Below are 21,005 nucleotides of genomic sequence, written 5' to 3'. Positions count from 1 at the left end.
TAGATATAGGTAACAGTCCCTTCTGATTAGACTACAGGTAATAAAACACTTGTTGACAATCATATATTCAATTCATATCCATAGTATTAATATTCAATGTAGTGATTTAAATTACGACCCCATTCTCAGTAGTTTCCACCAGCAAACCATTAGGCAACACAAAACATTATTACATTTACATTTCAGTCATTTAGCAGATGCTCTTATCCAGAGCGACTTACAGTTAGTGAGTGCATACTTTTTTTTTTTCATACTGGCCACCCCGTGGGAATCGAACACACATCCCTGGCGTTGCAAGCGCCATGCTCTACCAACTGAGCTACAAGGGAAATCGTCCCGCTATTCATGTTGAATAAATTAGCCTTTCAATTTGAACTAAGCAAGCTGCTAAATCATTCAGTATATATCTTAAAATAAACACTGGCTGCTATATCTATCGAAGCAAACCATACCAATAGTTTGAATTACAATCAGAAACCCAGATTTTAGTCAGTAACATAGAACCTATGCCTATTGAAATGACAAGTAAATCCCGCAAATAACCCAAAGCAGATTATCTTTTCCCTTGCGACAGAATGAAATTCCTTTATTACATCACATTTGCACAGCAATGAGTATTATCTTGATATAAATAACGTTGAGATTCCACCTTAATTCGCTCTAACTGTACGAAATAAACTAATTTCAGGCCTTATGGGCAGTTTTGGTTTTAATGTATTACCGGGGCGGAGAAAATCCCATAAGCGTTTTATAGTTGCATCATTAGGGTAAGTCAATTCCCCATACTTCCCAAAAGTGGACATATGCCAATCAGTTTCTGAGACTATTTCCCAGTTAATGCTCTAACTTTATCTTTATCAAATTATCCATAAATGGGACTAACTCAGAAAACATTTTATTTTTTCCCACCCCTTACGTTTGGGTGCGCAAATTGGTATATGAATATTATACGTTCCATTATTAATTCATCAAATCTGTAGTAATAGATTATACACACATACAATTTGTCACATTTTCATACATTCACAGAATCTATATATAACGTTAGAAATCTTAGGTACTCACATCCACCACTCCATGTGCGTTGTCATACTCCCAACGAAAAATACAAAATAAAGTTTCCCGGACGCTGCCCTGCGGGTCATGGGAATAATGCTCCACACGTATCCTCAGTTCTCTAGACTTCCAGAAGTTAGACTTGCCGCTACTGTCTAAAATAACATCCCACACTCAATACCACCCTGTGATATTCAATGATGGGCAGTGATGGACGCAACCCCAAGATAACGTTACATATCGAAACGTATTATCCACATTTAAATCAGATTATTATACACATTTCTATATTTTATTATCCAAACCACAGACTAAGACTTATTTCCACATTCACACAACTCTCATATCACATTCACACAATACTATTCCCAAACACACTGAATCAACATTGTTATAACCTGCAGGAATATTTTATTCTATAACGGGCCCAAATTTGGAATGTCAAATCTATTACATTAACATTTTACCATAACCAATTTTCCCATAATCATAAATCTCTAAGGTTTCCAAATTTGGGAAACCTGCAGGGATCGGTCCCCCCGAGATACAATGGCCGGACCACACCCTAAAAGACTGGCCGAAATACAATGTCTAGACGTCAGATACACCGGTACACGCAACCTGTTCTCCAAACAGGATTTCTTATACTTCAATTGTAGATCGCCGACATTCCTAGGGTTCATAATGAGATCCAGTATCTCACAAAAGTGAGTACACCCCTCACATTTTTGTAAATATTTTAAATATTTTAGTATATATTTTCATGTGACAACACTGAAGAAATGACACTTTGCTACAATGTAAAGTAGTGAGTGTACAGCTTGTATAACAGTGTAAATGTGCTGTCCCCTCAAAATAACACAACACACAGCCATTAATGTCTAAACCGCTGACAACAAAAGTGAGTACACCCCTAAGTGAAAATGTCCAAATTGGGCCCAAAGTGTCAATATTTTGTGTGGCCACCATCATTTTCCAGCACTGCCTTAACCCTCTTGGGCATGGAGTTCACCAGAGCTTCACAGGTTGCCACTGGAGTCCTCTTCCACTCCTCCATGACAACATCACGGAGCTGGTGGATGTTAGAGACCTTGCACTCCTCCACCTTCCGTTTGAGGATGCCCCACAGATGCTCAATAGGGTTTAGGTCTGGAGACATGCTTGGCCAGTCCATCACCTTTACCCTCAGCTTCTTTAGCAAGGCAGTCGTCGTCTTGGAGGTGTGTTTGGGGTCATTATCATGTTGGAATACTGCCCTGCGGCCCAGTCTCCGAAGGGAGGGGATCATGCTCTGCTTCAGTATGTTACAGTGCATGTTGGCATTCATGGTTCCCTCAATGAACTGTAGCTCCCCAGTGCTGGCAGCACTCATGCAGCCCCAGACCATGACACTCCCACCACCATGCTTGACTGTAGGCAAGACACACTTGTCTTTGTACTCCTCACCTGGTTGCCGCCACAAACGCTTGACACCATCTGAACCAAATACGTTTATCTTGGTTTCGTCAGACCACAGGACATGGTTCCAGTAATCCATGTCCTTAGTCTGCTTGTCTTCAGCAAACTGTTTGCGGGCTTTGCATCATCTTTAGAAGAGGCTTCCTTCTGGGACGACAGCCATGCAGACCAATTTGATGCAGTGTGCGGCGTACGGTCTGAGCACTGACAGGCTGACCCCCCACCCCTTCAACCTCTGCAGCAATGCTGGCAGCACTCATACGTCTATTTCCCAAAGACAACCTCTGGATATGACGCTGAGCACGTGCACTCAACTTCTTTGGTCGACCATGGCGAGGCCTGTTCTGAGTGGAACCTGTCCTGTTAAACCGCTGTATGGTCTTGGCCACCGTGCTGCAGCTCAGTTTAAGGGTCTTGGCAATCTTCTTATAGCCCAGGCCATCTATAAGTAGAGCAACAATTCTTTTTTTCAGATCCTCAGAGAGTTCTTTGCCACTGGAACTTCCAGTGACCAGTATGAGGGAGTGTGAGAGCGATGACACCAAATTTAACACACCTGCTCCCCATTCACACCTGAGACCTTGTAACACAAATGAGTCACATGACACCGAGGAGGGAAAATGGCTAATTGGGCCCAATTTGGACATTTTCACTTAGGGGTGTACTCACTTTTGTTGCTAGCGGTTTAGACATTAATGGCTGTGTGTTGAGTTATTTTGAGGGGACAGCAAATTTACACTGTTATACAAGCTGTACACTCACTACTTTACATTGCAGCAAAGTGTCATTTCTTCAGTGTTGTCACATGAAAAGATATACTCAAATATTTACAAAAATGTGAGGGGTGTACTCACTTTTGTGAGATACTGTACCTATTTATCTTTTCCAAACCTACTCCACGTCCCTCAGGAATAGTTTAAATAATGAACACCCTTTTTGCCTAACTGCCCACTTCTTACCTAGGTAAATAAGAGACTATACTCACTTTTCCAACCTACCCCACAACCTAGGATAAGGGTAACATGTCTTTCAAGAAAAATATATCATTAGCTACGTGAAATTTATTTTTTCTTCTCCACTCAACATTTTCGCCTAAACTGCCCACTCAACAATGTTCAATAAATGTTCAACATCTACGACTAAATTGCCCACTCAACATTAACAATGTTCAATTAATGTTCAACTAGTACTATTAATTCTGTGCACTTTCAAGTTTAATTATTGAAAGAAATCAGTCTCACCCTTAATCTAATTCTGTTCGAAATGATGTATCCATTCAGCTGACGCTCCCAGCCAGGTGGGGATCCGATTTGCTCCGTCTAGTGGAGTGTGGCTTTCCCAGCTGCATCTAATGCAACTCCTCGCACAGTTAACCTGGATTACCCTGGGAACAATCAGCAAAATGAAGATTATCATCCCATCCTCGTCGCCAATATTGTCATGGTCATTATTCTAATCAAAGGAGAGACTTGTAGATTTCTTCAAAACCATCAAACCTTATTATTTAACTACTCCAGTAATGGAACGTTAATGGTCACCCAGTGGTGTAGAGTTAAGGCCCAAATAATAAGGGTTAGGTTACAACTTTTTATAGTCTTTGAGTCCTCGTGACGAGGAAAAGATGACTTTATACAAAAGGTACATTGTGCTCTCATGCAACAGACAGCAATATGTGCATGGCGCCAAATATGTCTCTAGTTCATTTAATACTTGTTTATACAGAAATACTAATGCAACATAGGATACTAAGTCCTTCCCTTAATTTATGAAGTCCAGTGCTCATTAATAATCTGGAGGGAAGGTTCTCCTCACCCTGGCAGACAGACCAGCATTCAACAAAGACACTAATAATGGAATGGAGTGTTTTCTCACCAGGCCATCGTAAATCAACTGTCAGCATTAAGCCTCAGAGGCTCCTCTCGGAAAAACTGACTGTGAAAGTACTATTATAGGAACACATTCTAATATAAAAGTAATGTGATTAACATAATGTTGTAATTCTACGACAAGAGTTTCTCCCATTCTTCTCTGCAGATCCTCTCAAGCTCTGTCAGGTTGGATAGGTCTCTCCAGAGATGTTCGATCGGGTTCAAGTCCGGGCTCTGGCTGGGCCACTCAAGGACATTCAGAGACTTGTCCCGAAGCCACTCCTGCGTTGTCTTGGCTGTGTGCTTAGGGTCGTTGTCCTGTTGGAAGGTGAACCTTCACCCCAGTCTGAGGTCCTGAGCGCTCTGGAGCAGGTTTTCAATCAAGGATCTCTCTGTACTTTGCTCCGTTCATCTTTCCCTCGATCCTGACTAGTCTCCCAGTCCCTGCCGCTGAAAAGCATCTCCACAGCATGATGCTGCCACCACCATGCTTCACTGTAGGGATGGTGCCAGGTTTCCTCCAGACGTGACGCTTGGCATTCAGGCCAAAGAGTTCAATCTTGGTTTCATCAGACTAGAGAATCTTGTTTGTCATGGTCTGAGAGTCCTTTAGGTGCCTTTTGGCAAACTCCAAGTGGGCTGTCATGTGCCTTTTACTGAAGAGTGGCTTCCGTCTGGCCACTCTACCATAAAAGCCTGATTGGTGGAGTGCTCCTGAGTGGCGCAGTGGTCTAAGGCACTGCATCGCAGTGTTAACTGTGCTACTAGAGATCCTGGTTCGAATCCAGGCTCTGTCGCAGCCGGCCGCGACCGGGAGACTCATGGGCGGCGCACAATTGGCCCAGCGTCGTCCAGGGTAGGGGAGGGAATGGCCGGCAGGGATGTAGCTCAGTTGATAGAGCATGGCGTTTGCAACGCCAGGGTTGTGGGTTCGTTTCCCATGGGGGGCCAGTATAAAAAAAAAAAAAAAAAAAAAATATGTATTCACTAACTGTAAGTCGCTCTGGATAAGAGCGTCTGCTAAATGACTAAAATGTAAATGTAAATGTAATGGTTGTCCTTCTGGAAGGTTCTCCCATCTCCGCAGAGGAACTCTGGAGCTCTGTCAGAGTGACCATTGGGTTCTTGGTCACCTCCCTGACTAAGGTCCTTCTCCCCCGATTGCTCAGTTTGGCCGGGCGGCCAGCTCTAGGAAGAGACTTGGTGGTTGCAAACTTCTTCCATTTAAGAATGATGAAGGCCATTGTGTTCTTGGGGACATTTTTTGGTAGCCTCGACACAATCCTGTCTCGGAGCTCTACGGGCAATTCCTTCAACCTCATGGCTTGGTTTTTGCTCTGACATGCACTGTCAACTGTGGGACCTTATATAGACAGGTGTGTGCCTTTCCAAATCATGTCCAATCAATTGAATTTACCACAGGTGGACTCCAATCAAGTTGTAGAAACATCTGAAGGATGATCAATGGAAACAGGATGCACCTGAGCTCAATTTCGAGTCTCATAGCAAAGGGTCTGAATACTTATGTAAATAAGGTATTTCTGTGTTTTATATTGAATACATTTGCAAAAATGTCTAAACCTGTTTTCACTTTGTCATTATTGGGTATTGTGTGTAGATTTGATGAGGGAAAAAAACAAATTTAATCAATTTTCGAATAAGGCTGTAACGTAACAAAATGTGGAAAAAGGGAAGGGGTCTGAATACTTTGAATGCACTGTATATGACGGGAAAACAAACGTAATACTGTCAGGCCAAAATGTAATAACTGTCTGCTTGGACTTAGTCCAAGCTGGGCTTTATGCGGTCTGCAGTGAAATCTAACAACTCACATTAAGCCAAATGTGTCAGTGTGTCGGGAGTTACAATAGTCCCTTTCTCTGTGTTGATATTAACAAGTACAGGGCAAGATAAGGAAAACAATGGCCAATCTTATCATTTCTAAATAGACACTTTAGACACGTATACATAACTTTATCCTAGAACTTGAAATGCTCCCAACTTCTATAATAGGATCAGAATCTTGCACTGTAATAGAGGTTGAGGTTGGGTTCTTACTCTCAATAATAAACAATGAACCTACAGTATACTGTGTGTGTGACTGGCGCATTTCTTAGGGAAATCTCTTTTCCTGTGTCTTCTAGAATTCTGAAAGAGCAGGAGGACAGAGAGAAAGAGAAGACGATCCAACTGGTGAACAGCCCTTCACAGAAGAAGAGGTCCTGCTGCTAGCAACAAAAAGGCTATTACCTGTTCACTGTACTTTCTGAACTCCGGTCCTTAGGAACTCAAGGATCTACAGCACAATACCTCTCTCGATCTCTCTGTCTCGGTTTCACTCTAACTCTCTCTCTACACATGCAGTGTGTACACCTGTTTTTCATGAATCTGTGGCTTTTAAAACACCTCTTTCAGATTTTATCTTAGCACTTCACACCATGAAAGGGCCAGGCTACGGGCTGACACTACCATAGGTGAATAGAATTAAATAAAAAAAGACAGTATTGCACTATTATAATAGCACATAGATGTATTTTCCTAATAACTACAATGTATTTTTTATGAAAATGTATTTTCAACCAGCTAAGCCAAAACCAACAGTGTGTCAAACAAATATACTGTATAAAAATGAAAAAGTAATCTTTCAAGAAAGTAAACTTTGTTTATGCTGGGTTAGGTTTTGGCCAATTTGTGAAATCGGGATTTTGTTCAGAACCTATTGAACATTTCCAGCAGTAAAGAAGAGTTAATATTATGTCAGATTTTGACTCTCTCAGATCAATTTGGTTAATAGATGAGCCTATCCCTCAAACGTAATAAGGTTTACTGTTGTACATTGGGACGATTGTCCAGAAGTCAACTATGTGTATAGAAATGCCTTTGCAATGACTGGACGGTAATAGAGCTCTGCCATACTGGACCTCTATCAAAGCGTTTGCATGCAAACTGTCACCACTATTTGGCTTTTTTATATAATTGGCGCAGTGTTATTTCTATGAAGGAGTTGTCTGTTGTTGTACTGTAGTTGTTTGCTCAATCTTGCCAAGGGATATGCCTTTTCAACAACCAGATCTCTTATAAGTATTTGTTTGTGGACGTGCTAAAACATTTATTCTAATAATTCCATAAAAGTTGGTATAGCACCAAGTATTCTTGAACAAATTATCTTGAGCTCCAGCTGGGAATTTGTTGTAATATAACATATTGTAATGTACACGGTCACTGCACCCGTACAGTATAGCAACTTAGCTTCCCATAGATACATATGAGACAATGGAGGTGTCATTAGTATGTGTATGTTCTGGGATGTTGAGGAACACTGACAAATCATCATTTGGGGCTCTCCAGTGTAGAGTATCTCTTGTGTATTTGACAATGTGCAATAGATTCATGACCACTCTAAACGAACCAACCCGGTTGCATTTGTGCCACGCTACTGTGCCTGTGTTCTTGCACAATAATGTATGTGAAAATGTAAATATGAAAAATGTTGTATGGTTTCTCTGAATAATAAATGGATATTGTATATTTATTTCGGCGATCTTGTGAATGAAATAATCAGATGGTTGTAAAAACTTGAATTACAGATGCCACCTAGTGGACAATGTTAGCCTTTAGCTTAACTTTAATTTAACTCTTACATGACAGCAGGTACAATTAACAATACAACGCTTAAATAGCACTATTTTTAAACTCAATAGAAAATGTAATTGTCATACGAAATTAACATATAGCACAATTTCAGTAGCTGAGTTGAATGAAAGTGGCAACCATGTTGTTTTAGTACTTCAGTAGGCTACTGGGTGTAAACAGTTGTATGCATGCAACTGTACATAATCTACTTAGTGGATACTATTTCAGTTAGATTTTCTTCATGGTTTATAGTATTTTATTGCTTTTTTATTCTATTTTACACACTATGCTACACATACAGTATATAAATAATAAACCAACCTGCACATCAAAACACACAGGCAGATACTGGATCAAAAGCAAAAAAGGTAAGGAGGACATACTATATGCTCACAAGAGACAGCTCTCAACATGAAACCTGCCCTCCTAGATCAATACTCAGACCCTTTACGGAACAGATTGTACATGAGTCAAATGTCACTCACTCATTACTAGCCACTAGTCTACTCATACATGGCATGTCACACTGTATGTCTTCTGAATGGTCATAAGTGTTGTGCTGATGATCTTCATTGAGAGACATGGAAGAGCGAGGGGACTGGAAGTGAGTCTGTATCTTGGCTGCAGATAGAATGTATTTCGTAAGGAAGGATGGTGTAACAGTACTACACAACTGTGAGGGGAGGTCACACAGTTGGACTGGAGGACACTTCCAGTTGTTGCCTTGGCGATGACCTTAGAGTTAGTAAGAGCACAGGTGAAGGGAGTCCATCAACTCCAGCGCTGAGCAGAGAGGCTGGAATGAACTCTCTCTATGCTACTGATCTAACGACAGGACTAACCGCTGACAGTTGCTAGGCCAGGCTCTGAGGACAGGCCAGTTACTGACTCGAGATCAGCAGAGCCAGAGCAAACATGGTAACTACAAGGCCCTCAAATTGAGAGGAGTTCAGTGAGCAGCAGCTACCGATGTGAGGCCCCACCCACTGAATGCTGCAGCACACTCACCACTTCTTGGTGTGGCTTCAGTGTGTCCACTTCAACCATCTTACAGAATTCAAGAGACAGTGGTTATTATTGAAGATCATTATTACCTAATGAACTATCTATGGTATGGGCAAAAAACAGCACTATAGAATGTCGCTATGGGGGTGGGAGAAATATCCCACTGGGCACAGACGTCAATTCAAAGTATATTCCACGTTGGTTCAACGTCATTTCCTTGAAATGACGTGGAAACAACATTGATTCAACTAGTGTCTGCCCAGTGGGTCAGGAGCTTTTGCAGGCATCTAGACAAGAGCCGCAGACTATGCTGATTACAACGTTGACATCACAGCTCTAATAGAAACCACAGACCACACTTTGGAGTGCAAGCTGCACAAATGTATGAGCTCTCACACTGTTATATTGCACGCTCCCAAAAAGCTACAGTACATCACCTGATTGCAAACACACACTATCATTCACATCATTACACATACAGTATGCAGCACTGAATTATTCTTGGCCAATACATTTAATTACTGCACTACCAGATACGGTGAAGATGATTAAGAAATATGCAGAATTGGGTAATTTAAAAGTCTATTTGAAGAAAAATCATAACTACTGGCCTAGGCTGTAGAATATTAAAAATTATTGTTATATGCTATATAAAAGCGAAGTACAGTAACTGCAGTAATTGATCATATGGGCTCCAAACACTGAAGCTCACTTACAAAATATTTTCTTCTAACTAATCCTGTGGCCTGATTATTTTGGATGAACAATTAACAAAATCAAGATAACGTTGGTTGCCACCTCTCACATACAGTATAGATCAATAATCAATAACATTCATAATGACTAGAACATTATTGAATTCACAAGGTGTTACATTCAAAGTTGTCCTCTGAACAGTTGACCTAACAGTTAAGAGCCGGTGAGAGGTGTCGATGTGGGCATGTTGATATTGCTTGGAGTGCCACCCCTGCACTTATGCTCTTCTCTCATCATAACCTGATTCTTCTGATCTGGCATATCCCTCCATCCATCCTCTCTCATCCCTCTATCTCCTCTCTGATTCCTGCATACCACAATCTCCTCCCTCCATCCCAACCTCTCTCATTCCTACATCCCACTCTCTCTTCTCCCTCCACCCCATCCTCTCTCCTCAGTGTCTGTTGTCAAGGGGAGTGCCTCTGCCTGTTTGTTTTGCTGCAGGCAGCACTGCACACCGGCACTCCCTATTGGACACTTAGCTAACGCATCTTGTAGTCGTGGGAGATGGCTGCCTCACATAACTGTCCTTTGAAATCCAGCTCAAAGGTAAAGTCCAAGTCACGCTGCGAGAAAGAGAAAGAGAAAGAGAAAGAGAGATCAAAGTGAGTGTTCAATCAGACTTTTCTTATTTCAGGCCTGTCACCTGAAAGCTCTCACACAGGCAATTTGTACAGATGAGGAAAGAGGGTGGGGTGGATTCCAGGACTCGGTATCATCATCTCCTGTTTGGTCTGGGGTCTGGAAATGATCAGAGTGTTCTCTCTCCTTTGACCTTTATCACAAAGATTATGATTAAAACAAGCAGTCTATTGTGGAGAGGTAGTAGTGGAATTTAGTTTCTTTCTAGCTATATAATGTTAGAATAAATGCTTTATCTGCCTGAAATGACTTTATTTGACCTTCTGACTTCATTTTGATAGACAAGTACAGATGTTATATGTATGACCTGTACCTATCCCTGTGGGGCCAGGATCTCTAGCTATCATGCAGTAGGTAGGGGCTAGGGCCTTTTTTCTCTCAACATTTGACCAGACCAAAACTCTGGTACCTAGATGGGGCGGTTTCCCGGACACAGATTAGGTCTAGTACTGGACTACAAAGCACTTTCAATGGAGATTCTCCATTGATCTTGCTTTTTAGTCCAAGACTAGACTGTGTCCCAGAAACCGCAGCTATAAGTATAACTTCTATGTTAAAGTTGATTACTTTTTACTGGTCATAGATTCCAGACACTCACTATGTTCTTGTCGTTGGGCTTCATGTTGATGCTGCCGATGATCTCTTCCCCTCTTCTCACAGTCAGGTAGTCCTCCAGGTAGAACACTGTCTGTTTCCAGTGTGTGTACGGAGCATCAGGGGCTGTAGGAAGACAGACAGGCAGTTAGGGCCCAATCCTAACTTCAGGTCTGTGTGCTTAAAGGTCCAATGCAAACGTTTTTATCTTAATATCTGAGAGGATTTCTATCTGTAATAAAGGCCTTGTATGGGAAATAACTCATTCTGATTGGCTGGGCCTGGATCCCCAGTGGGTGGGCATGCTCCCAAGTGGGTAGGCCTATGCCCTCCCAGGCCCACTCATGGCTGCGCTCCTGCCCAGTCATGTGAAATCCATAGATTAGGGCCTAATTTATTTATTTCAATTGACTGATCTCCTTATATGAACTCTAACTCAGTAAAATCTTTGAAATAGTTGCATGTTGTGTTTATATTTTTATTCAGTATACATACTATGTAGTGTTCTGATCAGTATACACCAGTGGAGGCTCCTCAAAGGAGGAAGGGAAAGACCATCCTCCTCAGTGAATTCCATAAAAATGGTAAAACATTAAAAAAGTTATCCTTTTTAGATAAAACTATACTAAATATATGTCACCAAATAATTTATTAAAACACACTGTTTTGCAATGAAGGTCTACAGTAGCCTCAACAGCACTCTGTAGGGTATCACCATGGTGTAGCCTGAGGACAGCTAGCTTCCGTCCTCCTCTTTGTACATTGACGTCAATACAAAACCTAGGAGGCTCTTGGTTCTCACCCCCTTCCATAGACTTACACAGTAATTATGGCAACTTCCAGAGGACATCCTCCAACCTGTCAGAGCTCTTGCAGCATGAACTGACATGTTGTCCACCCAATCAAAGGATCAGAGAATTAATCTAGTACTGAAAGCATAAGCTATAGCTAGCTAGCACTGCAGTGCATAAATTGTGGTGAGTAGTTGACTCAAAGAGAGAGAAAGACAATAGTTGAACAGTTTTCTACAAATTAATTTCTTCAAAAATGAAGGAGAAGCAAGAGAGAGAGAGAGTGTCATTTTTTTTCACTTTCAGTTTCACTTATTTAGCTAGCAAATGCAGCTGGCTAGTTTAGTTACTAAAACACCCGGCTCAAACAGAGGGATGCTATGTTAGCTAGCTGGCTATGACTATCCAACACAACACTGGAACTCTTCCAAGTCAAGGTAAGCTTTTGGTTTTATTAATTTATTGCCACCGGGGACCACCGGTGTAACTGCTTACTGACTATACACTGTAACATTACTGCATGATTGTAGCGGGTTTAATAACGCATTAGTTCTATTAGCTATGTTCACTTTACTTTATCTAATATGGGGACAACGATGTAGGCTGTGTGTAGCGGTTATGACATAATTTGGCTTGGAAAGGTTTTTTCACCACATACAGCTGATGTGTTGTTCATTGAAGTCCACAAACGAAGGGAAAATGTGAGAGGGAATACAACGTGGCTGCTATGAAAGTGAACTGTGTTTATGCGTGATCAGGGGTGTATTCATTCCGCTGATTCTGTTGAAAATGTTTCTTAAACGGAAGCAAACTGAAACGGGGATAAAAATACCTGAATTTGTCCAATAGAAACTCTAATTTGCAACTGTTGGACTAATGATTACACCCTAGATAAGCTAGATGCAGGCAAGAGTGTGCAAGGCGGTATTGAATGTGTCACTGTCTGTCCATGTGTCACTGTCTGTCATCTCAAATTTATCTCGACCTTTGTTGCACCTACGTTGTAACCTTTCATTCATAGGCTAGGATGTTGCAACCTCATGATGGGTATAAGGAAAATTATAGTATCATGTAGTAGCCTAAACCTATCGATGTTACATTGAGCTGAATGGAATATGAATGACAGTCATCCAACATGCTGTAATAGAAAGAAGGCCATGCTCATGAAAAAAATAATCATCCTCCCTCATCATAAACAGCACTGACCGCCATTGGTATACACGTGAATCACTATCAGGGTTGGGGTAATTTCCAATTTAAAATTCTTGAATTAACTAATTTACATTGAATTCAATTCGAATTTCAACAATCTTCAAGTTATGGAATTGGAATGGAATTGGACTGTTTGAATTGGAATTTAAATGGAATTGTAAAATATATATATATATATTGTGATGCCACGAGAGGCTACAGCTTCCAGCGGGATTGCCCAAGTAGTGCAAGGAGACCAGGTTCAACCAAAACAAGGATTTTATTAAAGGTCTTCGGCAACTAACGAAATAATAACACCATTCTGTCTCTCCCAGACCCAACCTCGAGACCGTGTCTCTTCTCTTCCACCCCCTCACCCCCAGTGTGTCTCTTCCCTTCAACCAAACCTTCAGCTCATCAGCTCCTGATTGGTTTCAGCTGCGTGGGAAGATTGGCCATAGAGGGTTGGAGTTCCCGACCATACCAGCAGATGGAGCCATAGCTGTCTGGGTTTGCAGCCATCTCAGGGGGATGTAACGTCCCTCCAGGACACAGCCTCTCGTGACATCACACATCCCCCTCCTCGGGACCGACGTCCTCGTCGGGGTAAAGGCAGTGAAGAAGGCATCACGCCGGGAGAGGGCGTCCGCATTGCCGTGGTGCTTGCCAGACTGCTCTCTCTTCAACTCCTCCAACTCTAGGACCAGGGACTCAGCCTCCTGTTGTCTCTCCTTGAGTTTCTTACTGAACGCATCAGCCTTGGTTTTAGCAGAGTTTAGCTTCTGTTGAGCAGCTTTCAGTTCCTTCTCTCTCTCTGCCTCCGCATTCTTCATCTTGTTCTCCAACACCTTGTACTTCTCCTCGGCCTTCTTCTGGACCTCCTTACTACTGCGCAGGGTCTCCTCACACTCCTTGATGGTCCTGCGCAGCCTCTCCAGCTCCTCCTGTTGCTTATGGAAGGAGCTCTGTTGGAGTTTAGCCTGGAGGATATCTAACTCTTCTGTCTTCATGTCTAACTGTTGCTTTAACAAACGATACCTCTCAGCGGTCCCCTTCAGACCAGACAGTTCTTTGTCCAGATTCTGTAGCTCCGTCTCTGTGTCGGTCTGGGCACCTGCCATCCCTATCAGAGCCCGGGCGGGAGTGAGTAATTCGGAGGATTGCACCGGAGCCTTCCCAGGATGAGTCTTGCCTCTCCGTTTCCGAGGTACTCGGGTTATCCTCTCCTGAGACTCTCTCCAGAGTGGGTAAAAGGCTGGGCAGTCTCGTCTAATTAGGACAGGGACGGGGAGGGAATCAACCACCCCCGCCGTCGTGTGTATGGTGCCCCGTGTGCTGGTCATTGTAAGTTCAGTAATGGGGTATTCTCTGGTGTCTCCATGGACACAGGAAACTGGGAGGACTTTCCCCGGGGTCAGACACGTTGGGCCCACCAAATCCTTACGCACCAGGGTGGCCCGGCTACCAGAATCCAGTAAGGCCTCCACATCATGGTGATTCACAGTTACCGGGCAGGTGGGGGGGTCGATCTGGGCCGCCATCTACGACTCCCAAGAGCGAGGCAACCCGGTGTGTGGGTGCTGAGCTGGAGGACTCCGCAGTGGGCATAGGTTCATCGGCTGGTTTCCCACACTGCCAGGAGATATGTCCCATCTCCCCACACCGGTAACACTGTCGAGTTTCCCCCTCCTGGTGTACTCTTCTTGGACCCGCCTGGTTTCTGGCTCCCCCTGGAGCCGGGATAAGTCCTGACGTGGCTGGGTTCGAGACCTTGGGGGTCCTTTGGACGGGTCCTTCCCATTTGTGGTGGGGCCGCACTCCTGGGGTCTTTTTCGGGAAGCATTCAGCATCTCCGCTGTGGCCTGGTACTTTTCCACAGCTTCCACGGTCAGATCAGCCGTGGTCAAGGCCTGTTGACTGATGAACCGTTTTGCCTCATAAGGCAGGGCGCGTAGGTAACGATCCACCACAACGGCCTCCACCACCGCCGCTGCTGTATTCCTCTGCGGATCCAGCCATTTCCTTGCGATTCGGACAAGTTCATGCATCTGCGCCCGAGGAGGTTGGTCTGGTTGGAAGGTCCAACTGTGAAAGCGCTGGGCCATACCAAATTTTGTGAGTCCATATCTGCTGAGGATCTCAGACTTCAGGGCATCATAGTCAGTAACCTGGTCAGGGCCCAGGTCCCGGACAGCATTCAGCGCTTCCCCGGTTAGAAAGGGGGCTAACAGACCAACCCACTGTTGCTTGGGCCAGGCTTCTCTAGTGGCCGTGGCCTCAAATGCATGCAGGTATGCCTCAATGTCATCGGTAGCTCCCATCTTAGATATAAAGTCACTTGCCTTTATTGGGCGGGTATTTTGGACCACCCTCTGTCTCTGCAACTGCAATTCCTCTGCCTTCAGAAGGTTGGCTTTCTTTTGCTCCTCCAAGAGAGCCACGTTCGCTTGCATCTGGGCTTGCTGGCCAGCAACAAGGGCTTTCAATATGTCCTCCATTTCAGTCGGCGGGGAGCCTACGGCCAACTTGGAAAACTGGGTGATCAAACCTTCGGTATCCTCCTCTGACATGCACTATTAACGCTTGAGCGTGCCCGTATTCTCCACCATCTGTGATGCCACGAGAGGCTACAGCTTCCAGCGGGATTGCCCAAGTAGTGCAAGGAGACCAGGTTCAACCAAAACAAGGATTTTATTAAAGGTCTTCGGCAACTAACGAAATAATAACACCATTCTGTCTCTCCCAGACCCAACCTCGAGACCGTGTCTCTTCTCTTCCACCCCCTCACCCCCAGTGTGTCTCTTCCCTTCAACCAAACCTTCAGCTCATCAGCTCCTGATTGGTTTCAGCTGCGTGGGAAGATTGGCCATAGAGGGTTGGAGTTCCCGACCATACCAGCAGATGGAGCCATAGCTGTCTGGGTTTGCAGCCATCTCAGGGGATGTAACGTCCCTCCAGGACACAGCCTCTCGTGACATCACAATATATATATATATATATATATATATATATATATATATATATATATATATATATATATATATATATATATATATATATATAACACACACACACACACACACACACACACACACACACACACACACACACACACACACACACACACACACAGGGGGGAGAACAAGTATTTGATACACTGCCGATTTTGCAGGTTTTCCTACTTACAAAGCATGTAGAGGTCTGTAATTTTTATCATATGTACACTTCAACTGTGAGAGACGGAATCTAAAACAAAAATCCAGAAAATCACATTGTATGATTTTTAAGTAATTAATTTGCATTTTATTGCATGGCATAAGTATTTGATCACCTACCAACCAGTAAGAATTCCAAGGTCTCACAGACCTGTTAGTTTTTCTTTAAGAAGCCCTCCTGTTCTCCACTCATTACCTGTATTAACTGCACCTGTTTGAACTCGTTACCTGTATAAAAGACACCTGTCCACACACTCAATCAAACAGACTCCAACCTCTCCACAATGGCCAAGACCAGAGAGCTGTGTAAGGACATCAGGGATAAAATTGTAGACCTGCACAAGGCTGGGATGGGCTACAGGACAATAGGCAAGCAGCTTGGTGAGAAGGCAACAACTGTTGGCGCAATTATTAGAAAATGGAAGAAGTTCAAGATGACGGTCAATCACCCTCGGTCTGGGGCTCCATGCAAGATCTCACCTTGTGGGGCATCAATGATCATGAGGAAGGTGAGGGATCAGCCCAGAACTACACGGCAGGACCTGGTCAATGACCTGAAGAGAGCTGGGACCACAGTCTCAAAGAAAACCATTAGTAACACACTACGCCGTCATGGATTAAAATCCTGCAGCGCACGCAAGGTCCCCCTGCTCAAGCCAGCGCATGTCCAGGCCCGTCTGAAGTTTGCCAATGACCATCTGGATGATCCAGAGGAGGAATGGGAGATGGTCATGTGGTCTGATGAGACAAAAATAGAGCTTTTTGGTCTAAACTCCACTCGCCGTGTTTAGAAGAAGAAGAAGGATGAGTACAACCCCAAGAACACCATCCCAACCGTGAAGCATGGAGGTCGAAACATCATTCTTTGGGGATGCTTTTCTGCAAAGGGGACAGGACGACTGCACCGTATGGAGGGGAGGATGGATGGGGCCATGTATCGCGAGATCTTGGCCAACAACCTCTTTCCCTCAGTAAAAGCATTGAAGATGGGTCGTGGCTGGGTCTTCCAGCATGACAAAGACTCGAAACACACAGCCAGGGCAACTAAGGAGTGGCTCCGTAAGAAGCATCTCAAGGTCCTGGAGTGGCCTAGCCAGTCTCCAGACCTGAACCCAATAGAAAATCTTTGGAGGGAGCAGAAAAATTGAGGTCAGGGCTTTGTGATGGCCACTCCAATACCTTGACTTTGTTGTCCTTAAGCCATTTGGCACAACTTTGGAAGTATGCTTGGGGTCATTGTCCATTTGGAAGACCCATTTGCAACCAAGCCTTAACTTCCTGACTGATGTCTTGAGATGTTGCTTCAATATATCCACATAATTTTCCTTCCTCTATTTTGTGAAGTGCACCAGTCCCTCCTGCAGCAAAGCACCCCCACAGCATGATGCTGCCACCCCTGTGCCTCACGGTTGGGATGGTGTTCTTGGGCTTGCAAGCACCCCCCTTTTTCCTCCAAACATAACGATGGTCATTATGGCCAAACAGTTCTATTTTTGTTTCATCAGACCAGAGGACATTTCTCCAAAAAGTATGATCTTTGTCCCCATGTGCAGTTGCAAACCGTAGTCTGGCTTTTTTATGGTGGTTTTGGAGCAGTGGCTTCTTCCTTGCTGAGCGGCCTTTCAGGTTATGTCGATATAGGACTCGTTTTACTGTGGATATAGATACTTTTGTACCTGTTTCCTCCAGCATTTTCACAAGGTCCTTTGCTGTTGTTCTGGGATTGATTTGCACTTTTCGCACCAAAGTACGTTCATCTCTAGGAGACAGAACATGTCTCCTTCCTGAGCGGTATGACGGCTGCGTAATCCCATGGTGTTTATACTTGCGTACTATTGTTTGTACAGATGAACGTGGTACCTTCAGGCGTTTGGAAATTGCTCCCAAGGATGAACCAGACTTGTGGAGGTCTACAATTGTTTTTCTGAGGTCTTGGCTGATTTCTTTTGATTTTCCCATGATGTCAAGCAATGAGGCACTGAGTTTGAAGGTAGGTCTTGAAATACATCCACAGGTACACCTCCAATTGACTCAAATGATGTCAGTTAGCCTATCAGAAGCTTTTAAAGCCATGACATCATTTTCTGGAATTTTCCAAGCTGTTTAAAAAGGCACAGTCAACTTAGTGTATGTAAACTTCTGACCCACTGGAATTGTGATACAGTGAATTATAAGTGAAATAATCTGTCTGTAAACGATGGTTGGAAAAATTACTTGTGTCATGCACAAGGTAGATGTCCTAACCGACTTGCCAAAACTATAGTTTGTTACAAGACATTTGTGGAGTGGTTGAAAAATGAGTTTTAAATGACTCCAACCTAAGTGTATGTAAACTTCCGACTTCAACTGTACCTGTCCTCCAGGAGAATATAGGAAATCAAAGGCCGTAAAGACTTAGGCCTCCATGTGTGCATTTAGATGTGTATCAGGGGTGCAGTGAGGCTAGCAGGATTTAGCGTTGGCTAAGGGGATTTGGTCTGATGGACTTGCTCAAATCAATACAAGAAGAGGTGGAAGAGTTGTATGATTGGAGGTCAAAATTAAGACATAGTCCACTTTTTAGAGTGACAACACATGGTCATATTGCCGCTGCCTCTGCAAAATGCATGCCACGGAAAGTCACAGTTCAAAGTCTCCTATTTGCATCACAAATTAAAATGAAAGCAAACTAATGTAGATATTATGAGGTATCACATCAGAGGATGTATAACATCACACCACCACTAGAGGTCGCTCACTGACTGATCCAAACACAATGCTTGCCAAATTAACTCAGCTCATCGCTCTACGTTTTGAGGAACATGCAAATCAACTGGGGCCTCAAAGCTCTTCTAATTTTAGCGTTGATACACTACATTACCAAAAGTATGTGGACACCTGCTCGTCAAACATTTCATTCCAAAATCATGGCCATTAATATGGAGTTGGTCCCTCCTTTGCTGCTATAACAGCCTCCACTCTTCTGGGAAGGCTTTCCACTATATGTTGGAACATTGCTGCGGGGGCTTCCATTCAGCCCCAAGAGCATTAGTGAGGTCGGGCACTGATGTTGGGCGATTAGGCCTGGCTCGCAGTCGGCGTTCCAATTCATCCCAAAGGTGTTCGATGGAGTTGAGGTCAGGGCTCTGTGCAGGCCAGTCATGTTCTTCTACACCGATCTCGACAAACCATTTCTGTATGGACCTCGCTTTGTGCATGGGGGCATTGTCATGCTGAAACAGGAAAGGGCCTTCCCCAAACTGTTGCCACAATGTTGGAAGCACAGAATCGTCTAGAATGTCATTGTATGCTGTAGCATTAAGATTTCCCTTCACTGGAACTAAGGGGCCTAGCCCGAACCATGAAAAACAGCCCCAGACCATTATTCCTCCTCCACCAAACTTTACAGTTGGCACTATGCATTGGGGCAGGTAGCGTTCTCCTGGCATCCGGCAAACCCAGATTCATCAGTCGGACTGCCAGATGGTGAAGCGTAATTCATCACTCCAGAGAACACATTTCCGCTGCTCCAGAGTTAAATGGTGGCGAGCTTTACACCACTCCAGCCGACGCTTGGCATTGCCCATGGTGATCTTAGGCTTGTGTGCGGCTGCTCGGCCATGGAAACCCATTTCACAAAGCTCCCGACTAACAGTTATTGTGCTGACGTTGCTTCAAGATGCAGTTTGGTACTCAGTAGTGAGTGTTGCAACCGAGGACAGACGATTTTTACGTGCTACGCACTTCAGCACTTGGCGGTTCCGTTCTGTGAGCTTGTGTGGCCTACCACTTCGCAGCTAAGCCATTGTTGCTCCTAGTTTCTCACAATAACAGCACTTACAGTTGACTGGGGCAACCCTAGCAGGGCAGAAATTTTACGAACTGACTTGTTGGAAAGGTGATATCCTCTGACGGTGCCATGTTGAAAGTCACTGAGCTCTTCTGTAAGGCCATTCTACTGCCAATGTCTGTCTATGGAGATTGCATGGCAGTGTTCTAAATTTTATACCCGTCAGCAACGGGTGTGGCTGAAATAGCCGAATCCACTAATTTGAAGGGGTGTCCACTTACCTTTATATACAGTGGGGGAAAAAAGTATTTAGTCAGCCACCAATTGTGCAAGTTCTCCCACTTAAAAAGATGAGAGAGGCCTGTAATTTTCATCATAGGTACACGTCAACTATGACAGACAAAATGAGAAAAAAAAATCCAGAAAATCATATTGTAGGATTTTTTATGAATTTATTTGCAGATTATGGTGGAAAATAAGTATTTGGTCAATAACAAAAGTTTCTCAATACTTTGTTATATACCCTTTGTTGGCAATGACACAGGTCAAAAGTTTTCTGTAAGTCTTCACAAGGTTTTCACACACTGTTGCTGGTATTTTGGCCCATTCCTCCATGCAGATCTCCTCTAGAGCAGTGATGTTTTGGGGCTGTCGCTGGGCAACACAGACTTTCAACTACCTCCAAAGATTTTCTATGGGGTTGAGATCTGGAGACTGGCTAGGCCACTCCAGGACCTTGAAATGCTTCTTACGAAGCCACTCCTTCGTTGCCCGGGCGGTGTGTTTGGGATCATTGTCATGCTGAAAGACCCAGCCACGTTTCATCTTCAATGCCCTTGCTGATGGAAGGAGGTTTTCACTCAAAATCTCACGATACATGGCCCCATTCATTCTTTCCTTTACACGGATCAGTCGTCCTGGTCCCTTTGCAGAAAAACAGCCCCAAAGCATGATTTTCCCACCCCCATGCTTCACAGTAGGTATGGTGTTCTTTGGATGCAACTCAGCATTCTTTGTCCTCCAAACA

General features: G+C 43.8%; 2 protein-coding genes across 3 annotated transcripts in view; one reads left to right on the top strand and one right to left on the bottom strand.

Moving 5' to 3' along the window:
- The window catches only part of LOC121532288 (EF-hand calcium-binding domain-containing protein 4B), a 70,366-nt gene extending 62,452 nt beyond the window's left edge, over nt 1-7,914 (top strand). The window contains exon 18 of the mRNA XM_041838142.2: nt 6,527-7,914. Coding sequence (XP_041694076.2) covers nt 6,527-6,614 — 88 coding nt within the window. The 3' untranslated portion in view covers nt 6,615-7,914. The remainder of the gene's footprint in view (nt 1-6,526) is intronic.
- A 73-nt stretch (nt 7,915-7,987) lies between these two features.
- LOC121532287 (protein arginine N-methyltransferase 8-B) overlaps nt 7,988-21,005 on the bottom strand; it is a 56,324-nt gene continuing 43,306 nt past the window's right edge. For both annotated transcript variants that reach the window (XM_041838140.2, XM_041838141.2), the window contains 2 exons: nt 11,017-11,138; nt 7,988-10,342 (listed from right to left, as the gene is read on the bottom strand). In XM_041838140.2, the coding sequence (XP_041694074.1) occupies nt 10,259-10,342; nt 11,017-11,138 (206 nt within the window). In that variant the 3' untranslated portion in view covers nt 7,988-10,258. The remainder of the gene's footprint in view (nt 10,343-11,016; nt 11,139-21,005) is intronic.

This window comes from Coregonus clupeaformis, chromosome 19, assembly GCF_020615455.1.
Source record: "Coregonus clupeaformis isolate EN_2021a chromosome 19, ASM2061545v1, whole genome shotgun sequence".
Lineage (NCBI taxonomy): Eukaryota > Metazoa > Chordata > Actinopteri > Salmoniformes > Salmonidae > Coregonus > Coregonus clupeaformis.
Note: the sequence above shows the minus strand (reverse complement) of the source record. Positions and strands in the feature narration are given on the sequence as shown.